At 34.0% G+C, this 14819-nt stretch overlaps 1 protein-coding gene across 1 annotated transcript in view; it reads right to left on the bottom strand.

Moving 5' to 3' along the window:
• Nucleotides 1-13621, bottom strand: part of Ak9 (adenylate kinase 9) — a 117043-nt gene extending 103422 nt beyond the window's left edge. The window contains exons 1-6 of the mRNA XM_076859460.2: nt 13505-13621; nt 11757-11820; nt 10022-10074; nt 9825-9921; nt 4808-4920; nt 1607-1795 (exon numbers count right to left, since the gene is read on the bottom strand). Coding sequence (XP_076715575.2) covers nt 1607-1795; nt 4808-4920; nt 9825-9921; nt 10022-10074; nt 11757-11820; nt 13505-13621 — 633 coding nt within the window. The remainder of the gene's footprint in view (nt 1-1606; nt 1796-4807; nt 4921-9824; nt 9922-10021; nt 10075-11756; nt 11821-13504) is intronic.
• Between the last annotated feature and the right edge of the window lie 1198 nt (nt 13622-14819).

The following is a 14819-nucleotide window of genomic DNA, read 5'->3' as shown; positions in this document are numbered from 1 at the left end:
GGCACTGGAGATAAAGTCATGCTTTCATAGAGTTTATGTTAAGTGGGGTAGATAGGCTATAAGCTAGTAAAAAAATTAACAAAACTTCAGAAAGTATAAATGCTATGAGGAAAATAGAGCAGGATAAGGACCGAGGCTAATGTGATCTAGTGTTATAGCTATTGACTACACATACTTATCTGGCACTTGAAATTTGGTCAGTGAAAATTGGAATGTGCTGTAAGTATAAAATATGCACCAGATTTCAAAAACAGTAAGAAAACAAAATGCATTATTCTTATCTGGACCATCCAGTTAGGAAGACAGAGCCATATTTGACTACTGAGCACTTGAAATGTGGCTAGTTCTACTAAAGAACTAAATTAAGTTTTAAAGAAGTTTAATTTATTTAAATTAAAACAGCCACATGGGGGAGTGGCTGCCATAGTGGACAGTGCAGTCCTAGCATAAAAGTAGTCCTCACTCTTCCTGATTATATTCCTGGTGACATCACCAATTGTCATAACCCATTTGGACCCTGCAATGAATTGTGACCCCTGTATCCCACCATATAAGTGGCATGTTGGCTGTGATAGTATACTGTATTCATGCTAAAATCACATAACTTTTATCCCTATCTATTATGGGGTTTTCCTTTAAAATAGTCTAGTTATTATCTAATGACTTATCTGCACAGGTGAGATTATAGATTATTTTATTTTTTAAAATGGACTTTATTGTACTACCAACTTTTAAATGAAAGAACATATGTCAAAGAGGTATTTAACCCACAGCAAGGGAAACAGCAGAATTACAAAGTGCAGGTATTAATAATCATTGAATAAGACTGAAAAGTTAGGCACAAGGCTGCTTAATGTCCTATATGGCAATAAAACTGTGGCCTTTGGGGTCATTTTATTTATTAGATAAGTTATTTGAAATGTATCCATCTGTAAGTTAACTTTGACTTCACAGAGTCTAGGCCATAACAGAAACTGTCAATCACAGGTACATTTCACTATAGAATAGATTGGCAGACTATGACCCATTCCCACCCTGGTGGGTCAAAGCTAGTCCACCATCTGTTAACAGATTTCTTATTATCAAATTTTCCTCTTTAAGTCATAGTAAAAGTTTTTTTTCCATGCTCTATTGCATTATGTTTGGTAGTATTTAAGATTATTTTAAAAACATGTATATGTGAAATTAGGTTATAGATTTCTTTTTGTGTGCTCTGTCAGAGTTTGGAATCACAGTTGTGTCCATTTCACAAGTTGAGTTACTGCTGGGCTACTTTGCTCCCCCTATCACAGTTTGTCTTTTATTGCCCTACCTCCTTATTCTAACTGGATTGACTGACACATAGAAGGTGACAAATTATCATTGCTATGAAATGAAGCATATTAGCTTTCAGAATAGAGGGACTTCTATACTGACAGGAAGGTTAAACTTGACCTTAAGCTTATGTTCTAACAGTTCTTGAAAACAGGAGATTTTTTACTTATGTCCTCCAGACTCAATAAAAATGTAATTTTCTCCAGTATCTGTTTTCTATTATCCCAACTATCATTTATTTATAGCAAAATTTTAAAATATAGCATACAGTAATGACCTATTGTGGTATTACCTCTTCCTCCTCTTGCTCTTCTTCCTCTTCTCCTTCCTCTTCAGTTTTTCCTTCTTTATGGGTGTCTTTCTTCTTTTTCCTACGACTCTCAATGACTTCAGGATCCCACTGATCTCTAGTGTATACGTACCCTGTATTACAGTGCTGTCTTTGCCCAGAAATTCTTTGGCATAAATCATAGTCAGGGCACTAAGGAAAAAACATTATTATGTTACCTAAAATATTTTGAATATGCATTTAATACCTAATTTATATATTATTCAATACATAAAGTTAAAAATTCCTTTAAAACCTGACAAATTCAATATTGTGACCACAAAAATACAACTTTCATGCAATGTCAACATTTTTGACTGAAATTTATACGTGTGAGAAAATATCATAAGTTTTAAGTTGAAGAAAGAGGATTAGAAGAACAGTAGAAAGAGTAGAGAAATAGAATATAAAATCAGTTTAGTCTGCAAAGGTTCAGAATAGTTTGAAAAGGCTGGTAATGGAGGAAAATGGAATATGCATATATTTTATTTTAGTATTTGAATATTTACATATTTTAGTATTTACGATCATTTACAACTTTATGGCCAAAGTAGTTCATAAAATGCCAGTAATGAATGGGGAGGAAACAGTTCATGTAGTAAAAAAAAAAAAAAAAAGTACAAACCAAAGTCTATAAGTAATTTTCTTGTTTTAAAGTGCTTTCATGTGTGCAATTTGTCTTAATTCTCAAACTAATCCTTTAAAATAAGTAATTGAATATTATGATTAAAGACATTTTGCAGATCAGAGACAGGTTAAGAGACTGGTCTCAGATCACAATGTCACACGGAGGTCTTCTGATTCATATAGTCCATAGGCTATAGATTTCTTTTTGTGTGCTCTGTCAGAGTTTGGAATCAGAGTTGTGTTCCATGCTCTGTGGATGCTTTATTAAAATAATATGGGGCTGTAAATCCTGCTCTGGATGATTTCTAGGATAACAAATGTCTAGATTACATTCTATAGCAGATTCTCAAACATTAGGAGACCTTGCTAAATAGATACATTTGCTCCTCCTTGTAATTTAGTAAGATTGGAGTGAGGCTAGGCCCTGGAAAGAGCATCCGCAGTGAGTCTGAAGCTGACCATGCTTTGAGAAACAAAGGAAGAAAGGAACTGTGGAAACTTCCTTGACCATTTTCTGATTTATTCATGCCCCCTCCATATGGAGATGGGATGTTTACTTATTTATGTAAGGCTTTTATTTGGGAGTCTTAAGTTTTCACCAAAAGGACTGCAACCCATTTGGTCATTTTAAAAACTTGTGAATTTACAACCCAGAGTCCTCACAGTCTGGGTTCTTGACAAAGACTGTCACCTTCAGCTATCTCCTGTTTTCACTTGGAGGAGGTGACTAATAAGAGGAGGAGGCTAAAGGATGTGCCCCAGAGCAGGGGTCCCCAAACTTTAGCAGGTATTAGTGACCTAGAGGGCCTTGCAGCCCTGATTACTGGGTGCCACCCCCTCAGTTTCCAGTTCTTCGTTCTGAGATGGGGCCTGAGAACTTGCATTTCTAACAAGCTTCTGGGTATTGCTGCTGCTGGCTCTGAAAACCACTGCTCTAGTAGATTGCTGTACTTAACCCTTTTTTTTTTTTTTTTTTTTTTGTAGCACAGGTCCCTTTAGAATATGATAAAAGCCATAGACTTTTGCTTTAGGAAAATGCACATACACAAAAAAATTTACATATAATTTCAGGAGGCTCCTGAATGCTTAGGGGTCATGAAACCCAGGCTAAGAACTTCTGTTCTAGAAATTCCAGACTTATTCCCAAGTAGAAACACATGGTCAGAGAAGTGTGTGTTGTGCTGAGTTGTATCTCACTCAAACTCTCTAATTACAACCTGGTTTTTTTGTGGAAACTATACGAGGCATTCAGTATGCCACTTACAACACAATAGGTTAAAGATGTCATTGACTACATTAGGTGGTCTCACATTAGGATCTAAGTAAAATATTTCTCTCACTTTCAATGGAAGTTTGTTTTTCCTGAGAAATGGCTTATCTTTTCACTGACAATCTTTAATAACTGGTCACATTTCCCTTTTTACTTCATTCAGTTCATCAAATTTGGAACCAGATTTATTATTCAAATTTAGTGAGCATTTGGGGCCTTCTGTCCTGTGTATCTTTGTGCTTTCTTTCCACCAGGTTTTAATTTCCTATTTAATCTGTATTTTCCTTGGTTTTGACTTTATATTTGATTTTATTTAGTTGAGATCTCCTCTCTCTACTATGCACATGGTCACATGTATGTCATATGTATGTCTGTTGGGCCTCTGGTCATGAGCTGGGGCTGGGACTGTACTTACACCACACTCCACTGCAAGACAATCTTTCTCTTACAGCTGAACCTGGCACTCCACAGGGTCCCAACATCTGAGCTGACAACTATCTTATTTATTTTCAGCTGTCATAAACCCTTTGGGGAGCCAAGCAGGGTCTGAATACAAAAGCTTGTCCTTCATTTTCACATAAACAAGTAGAGAACATCTCAGTGAATTCCTACCATGACCCCATGAGGCAGGTATTGTCATCTTTGTGAACAGAAAATTGAGATTTCTAGATGTGACCTACCATGTTCCAATGGTTAATAAAGGAGAAACAGGGAAAGGATCAGCTTTAATCAACTTAGCAGTGTTCTTTAGTCATTCAAGTCCTTTGTTGTTACATCTTATTTAAATAGTAAACTTAAGAGACACTAGGTAGCACATAGTGTGCTAGTTGATGTTTACAAGAATAAAACATGTTTTTTCTACCTTCAAATAAGAGAATCTAAGAAGAAATGAACATTTACAGTGAAGTGGATAAAATAGGAAAGTAAATGAACAGTTATCAGAGAAGCATTTAACTCTCCTGTGCTACATTATGTATGCATGGGTGGGTGGTGGGGAAGAAGGAGAGAGAAGCAGGAGGTAGGGAGGGTGTGGTTGTCAGGGAATGTTCTGAAGAGATGATGCCTGAACTGGCTCAAAGGGTGGCTGTGGTTAAGCCTGATGAAAGATGGAGGAAGTGGTTCATATGGATGCAGTTGAAAGAACAAAAAGACAGGAGTGTGAGAAATTCAATCTGTGACTGATCTATAAATTTTGAAAACATTCTTTGAATTAAGTACTATCAAAATTTTCTATACTAAAGAAAAAAAAAAGCAACTAATATTCTTACCCTAATATTGATTATAATATCAGGCTTAAATTTTAAATTTTTAATTAATTCTACTTGCTGCAAAACTGTCATGGCATCCTCTGAAAGTGATGGTATTTCAGTGACAATATAACCTGAAAAATAAAATTTTAAAAATTTATAATATTAATATGTGAGAGTATGGATTTATTATTAATTACTTTATAAAATATCATATAGCTATTGATTAATATAACACAGGTCATAAAGTTATCTGTCAAAAATTTTGAAGGAACAAGCTATGGTTATTGCTACATGAAGTATAACTATGAATAATGGTTTTCTGATAATAAAAAAGAAATTAATGGGCTAGGAAGTGACATCTTTAAAAATTTCAAGTCAATTTATTCAGACAGATGAGATGTCTAGGGAAGGAAATTCCATGCTAGTAATTCTTTTAACTCATGTTAGGAAGGTTCATATGATGAAAGGTAAAGGTATATTATAAGGGTTTCATGACATATTATTTTCTTTCTTAAATATTTCATAATATAATTTATGTATATAATTTATAGAAAGTAATATAATACCTATGCATCCACCATTAAGTTTAAAGAATGGAACAGAACAGAATATATTTTGGCTTAGCACATCTATTGGCTTGTACTCCCACCCAGAAGCCTAAATCTCAATGACATTCACCCTGTTTACCATCCCTGCAATAAATAAATATATTTCTTTAATTATGTCAGCCTCATAACATTTTCTCTTAACAATAAAGTCTCAATTTCTTCAATGGAAATTCATGGACTTCGACTTAAGTTTTTACTATTTTTATGAATTTTTTTTTCTTGGAAGAACAACTGACAAATTACGTTTAAGCCTTGGATATTTGGCAAAAATCTTATAAAAAGTAAATGAAGTATGTTTCTTATTTCAAGGACAACAACTGATAGTGGTTGTTTCCAAGCATAAAATTTAAGTGAAAATTTGAATTTTGGAAAACTTGTTTCCACTGCCATAAGCTTAACACTTTTTAATTCTTATAGCTTTCTGATAAGATTGGTGGTGACATTAACAAATGTGATTTTTTTGGATATTGTATAATGAATTGTTAACATTTTGGAGATCTGTATAATTCAATAAACACGAATTTTATAAATGACTAATTCATAGGCTATAAAATCATGGATAGGAAAGAGACTCATAACAAGTGCAAGGTAAACCAGGGATTTCAATGTAACCAAGTTTGAAAAGTTCGCTGATGTAGTTTCAAATGATACAACATAATTAACCTTTAAAAATCCTTCCAGTTGTTGAGTTTTAATGTAGGATTAAGAATATTCACAGTTATTTCAAAGTCAATTAAATATTTCCTTTTTCTAGCTACATAGCTATGTGATGCTGGATTTTCTTCATGTACTTTCTTGAAAGCAATATGGTTGGGTTGTGGGAGGAGGTGTGGGAGAGACGGTCATGGCATTTAAGATTGACTCACCACTGCAGATGTAAAGTGGGATTTCTCAGTCCTCTAGACCCAGTTCTGGAAGGATCTCAGAGGAATACAACAAGTAAATAACCAGAGCCGAGGAGCCTACTGTCAATTTCTCTAATCTCAGAGACATGTGTGAAGATGGAAACACAGATGATGAACTCCCCCCATCACTGCCCACACTTCCTTGAGAGCATTTACCAAAGCCTTGCCCTTCCATGCTGAAGATGGAGGGATGGTGGACTCCATGCATGTACTAGCACAGGCATAGTAGGCACTTTGTAGGTACTATCTGGCCTACATCAGAGAAAGCTGAAATACTGTCTAGTCCACCACTCAGGTGAAATCAGATGGACCAGGCCCACATTTTAACTCTGTCCACATTTCTTGGCCCAGTGGGAAGCAGGAGGTATTTCCTAGATCCATAAAACTGACAGCGGCAGGCTACTGCTTTCAGGATGAAGTGATGAGAGGTACAGAGACATCAGACAGCTTTGTGTCCAGCCAGCCTTGCTATTCACTAAACCTCAGGCCAGCATAAATGGACACACTGGTGACCAATAACTTGCAAGACCATCTAAAATGTTATATACCTGGAGCGTCTAGATAGGGCTGATCATCATTCACTGGGGAAAATGAATTTTTCCAGAATATAGAAGCAAGTAGCAGAGAGGGGATTTTCTGGATCCTCAAGCATAGACTATACTTTTTTTTTTTTCTTCTCTTGGGTGAGGAAGTTATTCCAAGAAGCTGACTTTGGTTGACAGCCAACACAGCATGATGGACTGTTAATGAAAAGATTATAGATTGTGTAGGTTCTTTGTAGTAATGGAAGCTCCAAATATAGAAGGGCGCTGGTACAGAAAAAATTCAGATTGAATTTGGCAATGCTTTATTACAGTGTCCCTGGAAGCACACATCTCTCTAGGAATTCTGGATTCATCTATTTCTAGCCTTGCCTGTCCCCTGACTCAAGTCATATATCTGTTTCAAAATCACTTTACTTCCAATTTTACGTCTACCTTCTACCAGGCTACTGGTTAAGATCTAACACCAGAATGAGAATCCTTAATGAGAATTCGAGGAGACTTTCAAACTGTGTTTAGCAGAGTGCTAAGGTTCCCCAAAAAATTCCTTTGGGAATGTGACAGGGTAAGAGAAAACTGGGCAGAAAGGGCTCTAGGTCCTGTCTTCACAGCAGCCTTTAAATGAGCCAGTTGTGCATCCCTAGAATATGGCTATGAAAGCAAATGGTGAGAGTGTGATGCTCAAACTGAAGAAATAATTACTACCATTCTTACTCTGCCAGCTCCTAAGACACAGAAATCAATTAAATGATACGAGATGATGCAATCAGACAAACCCATAGTGTGGAAAGCTCTACAAAACAAATAACTAGTTTTTTCAACAAAGGAAACATGAAAAGATAGAAAGAGGTAAGAGGTAAGGAAAACCTTAAAGATTAAAAGAGATTTGAGACATACCAATCAGTTAATCAGTCACAATATGTGAAGCCTGGTTGGATCTTGCTCCTACCTGTGCCACAAATACTCTTAAAAAAAAAAATCTCAAAGACAATTAGTGGAATTTGACCAGACTGGTTAGTTGATGGTGTCCAGGAAATATTATTAATTTTTTTAGGGGTGATGATGGTTAAGTGGTAATAGATTTAAGAGTCCTTATCTTTAAGAGTCACATACTGAAAAATTTATGAATGAACTGATATAATATGGATTAGCTTCAAAATGAAAATAGGTTGGGAGAAAGGAGTAGACAGAGATATAGATGCAACAAGATTAGATAAGAGTTGTCTTGTGAAAGTAGGGTGATAGACTCTTTTGTGTATGTGTGATCTTTATATCAAACCTTCTGTGTGCTTCTGCTTTGACTTTCCCCTAGTAAGAATTTTTAAAATTTATGAACTGTGAATGACACAATTAGGTTTCTCTTTTTATTTTCCCCTTTATCCTATTGCCAGTGTTTGTAATTTAAGCCAGATTTTCTATAGCCATTAAACCACTCTACAATTTTCAAGAGGCGAGTAAAGTATAAACAAATATTCACTTATATACATATATGTATGATACAGTTTCAGTTACTGTGCTTTTGGAGGTCATTTATTTATCTAATTTTGAATTCTATGATTATCCTTTTCATCCTTGTCATTTCACTTGTCTAATCTCCTACAATCTGGGTTATTTTCCCCAATTCACCCTCTTTATCACTGATGAAGTATAGACAGACAGTTTATAAATAAATGGTAACTATTTATACTATAACATATTTATAATACCTATGTTATATAACATAATACAAGATTTTAAAAAATGGACCTTATTCTATTTATTTAGGGCTTAAGATCAGTAAGAGAGGGAAGTCAACTTCACAATTATCACAATTAAATATTTCTCATAAGCCAATAGTCCCTCTTATTTTTGCTCATTTCAATTCTCTACATGAGATTCTATTTTTAAACTTAAAAATTTTTACTTAGTATAGTTAAATACAAACAGCTTCAAACAGTAAAGGAACACCTCATTCCCAGCTCCATTCCTATCTTTCTAAATTTTCTAATTATAATTATTAACATATATAATCTATACATGATAGAGATTTTTGTATGGATAGGTACAGTTCATTCTGTACATCATCTACACATTCATATTATTGATGTGGAGAGAACTCTTTCTGTCTGTAGATACACTCAATAGATTTGTAGTTTGTTTTGACAAAGCTGCTTTTGCTGTTTCCATTATTGATTTGCCTTGGCAGTCATGGTTTTTACTTTATTTTTATCTCTGTATTCTTAATAGCTATAATGTCCTCTCATAACTTACTGAAAGCTTTCAGTTTTATATTCTCAGTCTGTCCCGCCATTAGAGCTTTGCCTGGATGTCGTTTAAGACTTTTCCTCGTAAAATAGAATAAATTCTCCTTTCCTTCTTTCATTCAATAAATCTATTTCAGTGGATTATTTTTTCCTAAGCTCATCTTTCTTCTTCTTCTCTTATTTTGCAAGTGTCTTAGAGTTTTATCTTTTAATCAATCTAAACTTAATCCCTAATCTTCAGTGGTCTTTGCCATGAGAAATTTTAGACACAAAGTCCTTGCTCAGCATGCATTTAAATAGAGGGAGATTTTTCCATTCCACACTCTGAGAAGACTGGATGAAGTTCCAATACCTGAAGCCAGAGGGAAAGCTGATGCCATTCCAGTTTCCATTTTTGCTTTGCAAATGTGGACTAATGCAGAGAAACCCAACCATGGACAGGAGGACATGGAGATAAGACTCAGGGTGAACAGAAAAGCAGGAAGCAGAGGCTAGAGGCATTGCAAAGCTGGCTACAGCACATTTTTTGATGCTTTGTTAGACTGCACAATATTAAATAAGATTGGGCATATAAACTTATTATTGCTATTATTTTTACAAATGTAGAATATGGGGAATAAAAACAAATAAACAAGCAAATAAAACTCTTGAGTTTCTCAATTGGCTACAGACACTAAGTTTCCTGTGCTAAGACAAAAGAAAGAGCATCCCCAGAAATTATTTGTGCCTCAACATACCAAAGTGAGAGACTTCTGAGGAGTTGAGCTTCTCCAACATTAGCTTTGTGACAAGTTCATCTGGAATGCTGTTACCACTGATCAGCATTGACCGCAGCTAAGAACAAGGACAGATATAGTTCACCACTGTATAATATGTCTGTGGTGCAGACTTTTTTATAGTAATCATAGTAACTTGGAAATTTAGTTTTGCTCACCATAGCTCCTGATTCAGATTCAGTAGCAATCATTTCCTCCAAAATAGGTAAAGCTAAAACATGAATTCAAAATATTAGAATAAGTTGGTATTACGATTGCCAAAATAAGAAACACATTTGAGTGTCTTCTAACTGATATTTGTATAGCACTTTAGAATTCACAAAGCATATTTGTGCACATTATGTTATTTAGGCCTAATCAAAGTAGAGGCAGCAGAATGTATTCTCTTTCTTCTTCTTCTTCTTTTTTTTTTTTTTTTTTTTTTTTTTTGTGGTGCTGGGGATTAAACCCAGGACCTTGTGCATGTGACGCAGGCACTCTACCAACTGAGATATATCCCCAGCAGAATGTATTCTCTGCATGTTAAAGAGTCTTGGGGAGCTAAATTCTTAAACATCTCTGTATCTTAGATCCATGTGCCCTGTGTTGTACAGAAGATAATGCAAGGATGAAATGAGGTGGTAAATATGACAGTGATTTGTGCATTATAATGTGTCATATAAAAGTATACATTTATTAGTCCAGATTCTTTTGTAATCATACAGTTATATCCAGAACTCATTAATTTTGCACACTGGTTGTATAAAAGGGAAGTATGCATCAAGAAATGTTAAAGTGAGAAATGAGACTGAGGGGAGACTCAGGAGCTTAATTGTGTCACTAGTCATTAAGAGTCTATGGAATGTTTGGTTTTCTTCAAGATTTCCTAGAAGTGAATTGTGTGTGTGTGTGTGTGTGTGTGTGTGTGTGTGTGCTTGGAATCAAACCTGGGGCTTCACACATTCTAGGAAATACTCTGCTGCTGAGCTATCCCCCAGCCCCAGAAATAAAATTTTTGATCAAAAAAAAAAAAAAAAAACAGAGGAAAAATTATCAAAGATCTCTCTCTGTTATAGGTTACCAAATTGTTCTTGAAAACATTGTACCAGATCTCAATTTTACAAAGAGCCTATAGACTGCCCATTCCACAGCACCTTTGCCAATTACAATTGTAATAATTTTAAAGAGTCACTGACAATTTGATAGGCAAATATGGATCACTGTTTTAATTAGTATCTCTTTGAATAACAGTAAGGTTAAACTTTTTCTTATACTGCCTAGTTCTACTTTTATAAGTTTCCTGTTCATTCTTTTCCTTATTTTTCTAATAGGACATAAATAGTTTCACTGAGTAAAACAACGAAGGTAGATGTGTGTCTATGTGTGTGTGTGTGTGTGTGTGTGTGTGTGTGTGTGTGTGTATCAGCCTATTGTCATATATTGTAAAAAATGTAAGAAATTTTATACATAAAAATAAAATTTATCAATGAAGGTAATCTGGAAAGTGCTCCCAAGAAAAGCTTTGAGAGTTCCTTTTCTTGTTGTCTTTTGTAAGAAGACATTAAAAACACACATATCACAAATAGCTCTAAATTATAAAGTTAGAGAATTGGGGACAGTAAGAATGGAGTCAAGGACATTCCATACACTCCTAAATTATATAAACAAAACTAGTAGTAATCGGTCAAAACATGACTGGATTGCTCTATTATAAAGCTAATGCTTACTGTGTTAAAATGCTTACTGTGTTAAAGGTAGACAGATGTGCAATAAAGGAAATATGGCAAGATGTTAATTGTGGAATATAGATGGTGGGTGGACAGGTATATGGGTGTTTGTTGCACAGTTATTTCCATTTCATGCATATTTGAAAGTTTTCAAAATAAAATATTGGGGGAAAAAAGATAAAATTACCTTCAACACGAACACATTTCCATGTCTGTGCTATCTGATTGGCTAATGTTGTCTTCCCAGCTCCCTTAAAAAAGAAATATTGTTTAAAACTCAATAGAATATTCATTTGACAGTGAAACAAAATATGAGTTTTTAAATATTCTATTACTTCAAGTTTTTCCCATAAAAGTGAAGACTGTACATATTCAATGAAATATTACTCAGTTTTACAGAAAAATGAAATTATGGCCTTTGCCAGTAAATGGATAGAGTTGGAGAAAATCATGGTAAGTGAAATAAGCCATCCCCAAAACCAAAGGCAGAATGTTCTCTCTAATATGTGGATGCTAATTCACAATAAGGTGGGGGTGGAGCAGAGGGTCCATCTAGAGAAGAATAGGGTTACCTTAGATTAGGTAGAGGGAAGTGAAGGGAGGGAAGGGAAGGGGATGGGGATAGGAAAGATAGTAAAATGAAACAGACATAATTACTTTATGTATACATGTGACTGCATAACCAATATGATTCTACAACATGTACACTCAGAAAAATGTGAAATTATATCCTATTTATGTATGATATATCAAAGTACATGAATGCATTCTACTGTCATGTATGACTAATTAAAACAAATAAAAACATTAAAAAATAAAATGAGAGCATATTTTACATACTATATATACTTATAACTTCATTTTTCTCTGCTAATTTTTGCATAGCCACATCTCCTAAATTGATTTAAATACTTTTTTAAAGTATGAAAGTAACCTTGAAATCAGGAAGCTACAGCACTGTCGTGTTGCACTCCTTTGTCAAATTACTTGATTATGACTATAAATAATCATGATTATATTTAGATTCATTATTTTATTTCCTTCCTAAAGCAAAATGAATGTTCTAACAGATTTCCAGTTAGTAATTTTTAAGAGAAAAGAAACCCTTCTTAACTGATATTTTTGGAAAATATCACCTATTAAAGGTCAAAGGGCACTTTCACACCGAAAAATTTGCATCTGCTTGCTGTCAATATTGACTTTTAAAAGGGTATTCTGTTTTCAGAAAAGTAATGAAAGTTGTTGGAAACATTTCTTGGTATCTATCCGTCCCAGGTTTCCCACAAAACTAAGTCAAGGATGGGCTCCAGCTCTCAATCTCTTGCTGTTCTGGAAAGGTTTTCCAGCTAACCAGCTCAGACCTCTAATGGTAACTACTAACTAGCTCACTGGCTGAAAATGGCTCTTCTCTAGAGGTCCTCACTAGAATTACCTAGAAAGGTGAACAATTGTATTACAGCCACTTTTGATTTCTTCTGTTTGTGGAAAGATAATACAGAGGTCCTCTAACACATTGTAGGTAAAGACTGAGGCATGTTGCTCTCAGGGTCTTTGGGTATTAATAGGCGAATCTCCCAGAATGTCTTGATCATGTCTTATCATGGCATATACAGAGAACCTTGCAACAAATAGTTTAAGAAATTCTTATATGCAAATCAAGTCTGACATAATTTAAGATTACACACTACTAGGTTATCATGGTGCAATGTTTTGATAAGTTAATTTCCTCATAACATAAAATGAATATAAATACAATCTGGTTTCTTTTAGAGAAAGTTTTGAATTTACCAATAGTATATAAGAATTTAAGTGACACAATGAAAACCTCAAAGATACTCAACAAATTAGCAAACTATTTGGTTTCCATTCTTGTGTGGTAACTTACAAGACTGTGGTTTTAAAAAATTATACTAAATAATAGAGGAGAGAACTTACTGGTTTCCCAAATATAATGAAGCAAACAGGTTTGGACAACAAAAAATCTTTTTCAGTTTCATCTTCATCAAATATATCTGCAAAAGGATGCTCTTCTGTCTTCTTTTGAGAAATCATAATACAAAATACTACAATAAGAAAAAGTAGAATTGTTAAAGTGCCCAATTTGATTGGAGCAGGTAGTCTAGGGAGTGCTGGAATATCCAGAATTTACTTACTCCAGGAAGCCATTCTACACTATTACTACATGAATTTTGTCAATAATTGCAAGAAATTAAATTTAACTATTAAAACAATAATAGGGTCTTTAAGAAAGAAACAAAATCTAACTATAAACTGTATAAAAAGGGGGTTCAAATAAGAGTTTTCCAAGGACTAATTTAAGGAAAAATATACATATACATGTATAAAGACACATGTATCTGCTATAATATGTATATTAAAGATCAAATTAAAGTTCAACATTATACACACATGTGTATAAAGTGTGCATATAAATTTTACCGAAAATATAAAAAGTAACACTGGATAAATTTATTAGATTCATTTTTTCATATTTTAGGAAGTCTTGGCTGAATATATGCATAGAAATTTTATAAAAGTAATGTAGTTTTGTTTTTCCACTTTGTAATACTTACAATGTTTGTGAGAACATATAATGTCTATGAGAACATACCTTTATTTTAAAGCTATTTTTTTTTAAATTGCTCTCTTAAGCTAGTTGTTAAGTGGTTTTCTAAGCATAGAACACAAATTTTAAAAAATTATATCTACATGGAAGAAGAGGTTCATTAACCAACTTATAAATACATGAATTGTTGGATTGAAAAAATATATATATCTAAACAAACTACGTTTTCTTTTTTTGGTACCAGGGGTTGAACTTAGGGGTACTTTACCACTGAGCCATATCTCCAGCCCTTTTAAATTTTTTAATTTAGAGACAAGGTCTCACTAAGATGCTTAGGGCCTCACCAAGTTGCTGATGTTGGCTTTGAACTCTCGATCCCCCTGCCTCAGTCTACCAAGCTTCTGTAATTACAGAGCCTAACTAAGAATCAAGTTTTCAATGTATATTGGTTTTGTTGGATTGATTCAGAAACAAATTAGGTTAATAGTTCTGTTTTTGTGCAAAGAACATGGCTTGTTTTTAAACACCTATTGACTATATATTTATACTCAAAATATTTTACGTATACTCATAGAATATTTTTATCATGTAAATAGTAAAAATTTCTTGACCCAAATGAAGCCATGTAATAATATTTAAAAATATTTTTTTAAAGTTCCTAATTTTAAAATTTTAAATTTGTAA

Source organism: Callospermophilus lateralis, chromosome 6, assembly GCF_048772815.1.
Source record: "Callospermophilus lateralis isolate mCalLat2 chromosome 6, mCalLat2.hap1, whole genome shotgun sequence".
Taxonomy (NCBI): domain Eukaryota; kingdom Metazoa; phylum Chordata; class Mammalia; order Rodentia; family Sciuridae; genus Callospermophilus; species Callospermophilus lateralis.
The sequence above is the reverse complement of the archived record's forward strand: the minus strand, read 5'-3'. Positions and strand labels throughout refer to the sequence as shown.